Source organism: Myotis lucifugus, unplaced genomic scaffold (assembly GCF_000147115.1).
Source record: "Myotis lucifugus unplaced genomic scaffold, Myoluc2.0 scaffold_216, whole genome shotgun sequence".
NCBI classification, from domain to species: domain Eukaryota; kingdom Metazoa; phylum Chordata; class Mammalia; order Chiroptera; family Vespertilionidae; genus Myotis; species Myotis lucifugus.
This window is the reverse complement of record NW_005871264.1, coordinates 2,066,922-2,069,484: the sequence shown is the minus strand read 5'-3', so window position 1 is coordinate 2,069,484 and position 2,563 is coordinate 2,066,922. Positions and strand designations below refer to the sequence as shown.

At 46.1% G+C, this 2,563-nt stretch overlaps 1 protein-coding gene across 4 annotated transcripts in view; it reads left to right on the top strand.

The window, feature by feature from the left end:
- Positions 1-6: 6 nt before the first annotated feature.
- SEC63 (SEC63 homolog, protein translocation regulator) overlaps positions 7-2,563 on the top strand; it is a 68,011-nt gene continuing 65,454 nt past the window's right edge. Inside the window, exon 1 of one of the 4 annotated variants that reach the window (XM_006098020.3) lies at positions 7-206. In XM_006098020.3, the coding sequence (XP_006098082.1) occupies positions 83-206 (124 nt within the window). In that variant the 5' untranslated portion in view covers positions 7-82. The remainder of the gene's footprint in view (positions 207-2,563) is intronic. The other 3 variants (XM_014463685.2, XM_023761775.1, XM_023761776.1) reach the window with 3 other exon arrangements.

The window sequence follows — 2,563 nt, the reverse complement described above, 5'->3', positions numbered from 1 at the left end:
GGGCCGGAGCGCTGGGCGTCAGAGCGCTGAGCGGGGTCGTGGGGGCGGCGGGGAGAAGAGGGAGGCAGAGGAGGGTGGGCCCATGGCGGGGCAGCAGTTTCAGTACGATGACAGCGGGAACACCTTCTTCTACTTCCTCACCTCCTTCGTGGGGCTCATCGTGATCCCGGCCACATACTACCTCTGGCCCCGAGACCAGAATGCCGGTAAGTTCCTCCTGCAGCTGCCCGCGGACCTGCTCAGGCCCCGCCGGCCCCTCCGGGCCGCGCCGCTCCCGCCAGCTCGGGCCCAGCCCAGCTCGCCGCGTCCCGGTGATACCGCCCGCGCGGCCCGGTCTGGCGTCCAGGCGTCCGCCGCTCGCGGGCCCCGGGCGCGGCGGTGTTCATCTCGGTGCCCCTCCGGGCTCCTCTCCACCAGCCTTCATTGTCCTCCTACAGTGGGGAGTTTCGCTTCTCCCCCTCTCCCATTGTTCTGGACACTCGGCAGCCTCCTCCTGTCTCTTTGTCTTCTCGGCCTCTGGTTTTATTGTGTATTTTTCTTTATGGAGGGAGCAGGATGGGAATGGGGCGTGAGAGAAGAGTTGGCAAAGGCGGTAGCCGAAGGTGCAGGCACAACTCTCAGTCCCCCAGCCACGTTCCTCTGCCCCCACCCCCGTTCCTCTCCCCCACCCCGGTTTCCCAGCTGCAGCTGTCGTTACAGATGTTTTAGGTGCCGTCTGAGCTGGGTGGCATGTTTAGGATTCCAGCGGAGCTCACCAGCCGTCCCTCCCCCGTCCCTTTCCCCCCTCGCTTTTCCATTTGTTAACTCATACTTGTGGTGGTTATTCATTCCCCTTAGCAAAAATAGGCTTTCCTCTATTTCCCTTTCTTTTGGCGTTTCCTGTTTGTGGCGGAAAAAGTGCGAGTGCGAAGGATTAAGGCTTGGAGGTAGTTTGTCTTGTAGGTAGTTATGAGGTAGCTGGTTCATTTGCTTTTAGTTGCAAATCTTTTCACATTAAATGACCATTGGATTAGAACACAGAATATAGATTCTTGTCAAGGTATTTTATGTGTGGGCAATGCGTGCATTCCATTTGTTGCACTCTCCTAGGGCATATGGCAGGTGCTATTCTTAATGCAGATGGAACTGTAAGGCCCTAATAGGTTATTTATGGAAGCGTTAACAGTGACTAGTAGGTTTTGAGTACTAACATTTAGGGAAAGTTTCTACTTCACAAGAGCTTTGCTAACTTGATTAAATTTTCCCTTAAGTTGGGTGTGGTGGAGGTCTAGGTTGTCCAGGTTATATACTGTACTTTGGGGTAAATGTTAACACAAACATTTGAATATGTCCAGAACTTATGCTTTAAGGCTGATTATTGCTTTCCAAAATTCTTTGAGTTATAGAAGTTAAAATTGAATGTAGGATAAATAATAGCAAAGGGTTCCATTTTTTTTGTACATTTAGCAGTAATTAAAATATCCTGTAGGTGCAGAATACTGATCAAAGTTACCAGTTTTCTCATTCAGTGGGTAGTTTATTAAAATTGGATTTTGATCTTTTGTGCCTTTTCTTTCCTAAGTTTATTTAAATTTCTGGGTTCTTTGGACAGTAGTTGTGTATAAGTGACAAAGTCTATTGTTTCCCTTTGCAAATCCTAGGCCATTTTGGTAATTTTATTTCAATTAAAAAGAGTTCATTTTTCAGTATAGAGTTTATTTTCACTTATCACCCATTTGTATGTGTAGTTGGTTGTGTGGAAGACGAAAGGGTATTGGGAGAGTAGGTAGGTTTGGTTTGAATGTGCGGCGGTGGGTGAACCTATAGGTTCATCTCACTTAAGCAATGTGCAAGAAGCTGCCCGGATTTCAGAAATTAGTCATTTTAGTCTCCATTGAATTTTTGAAATTTGAAAGTTATGTATATATATAATTATTATTTTTAAAATATATTTTTATTGATTTCAGAGAGGAAGGAAGAGGGAGAGAGAGATAGAAACATCAATGATGAGAGAGAATCATTGATTGGCTGCCTCCTGCATGGGATTGAGCCTGCAACCTAGGCATGTGCCCTTGACTGGAATCGAACCTGGGACCCTTCAGTCTGCAGGCTGATGCTCTATCCACTGAGCCAAACCAGCTAAGGCTTGAAAGTTATATTTTCATAATGGGTTTTATATGATAAAATTTGCCTGATAACATATCATAGGCAGGTCATACTTGAGCCCCTTCATATAGTTTGGTCTTTGGAAAAGTGGTAGGGAATTAATATTGACTAAGTCAATATGGACTTCAAATGTTACTTTATTTAATCCTCAAAAATATACAATGAAGTAGGTACTATTATTTTTTTAAATATATTTTATTGATTTTTTTACAGAGAGGAAGGGAGAAGGATAGAGTTAGAAACATTGATGAGAGAGAAACATCGATCAGCTGCCTCCTGCACACTCCCTACTGGGGATGTGCCCACAACCAAGGGACATGCCCTTGACCAGAATCGAACCTGGGACCCTTTGAGTCCGCAGCCGATGCTCTATCCACTGAGCCAAACCGGTTAGGGCAGTAGGTACTATTATTATCAC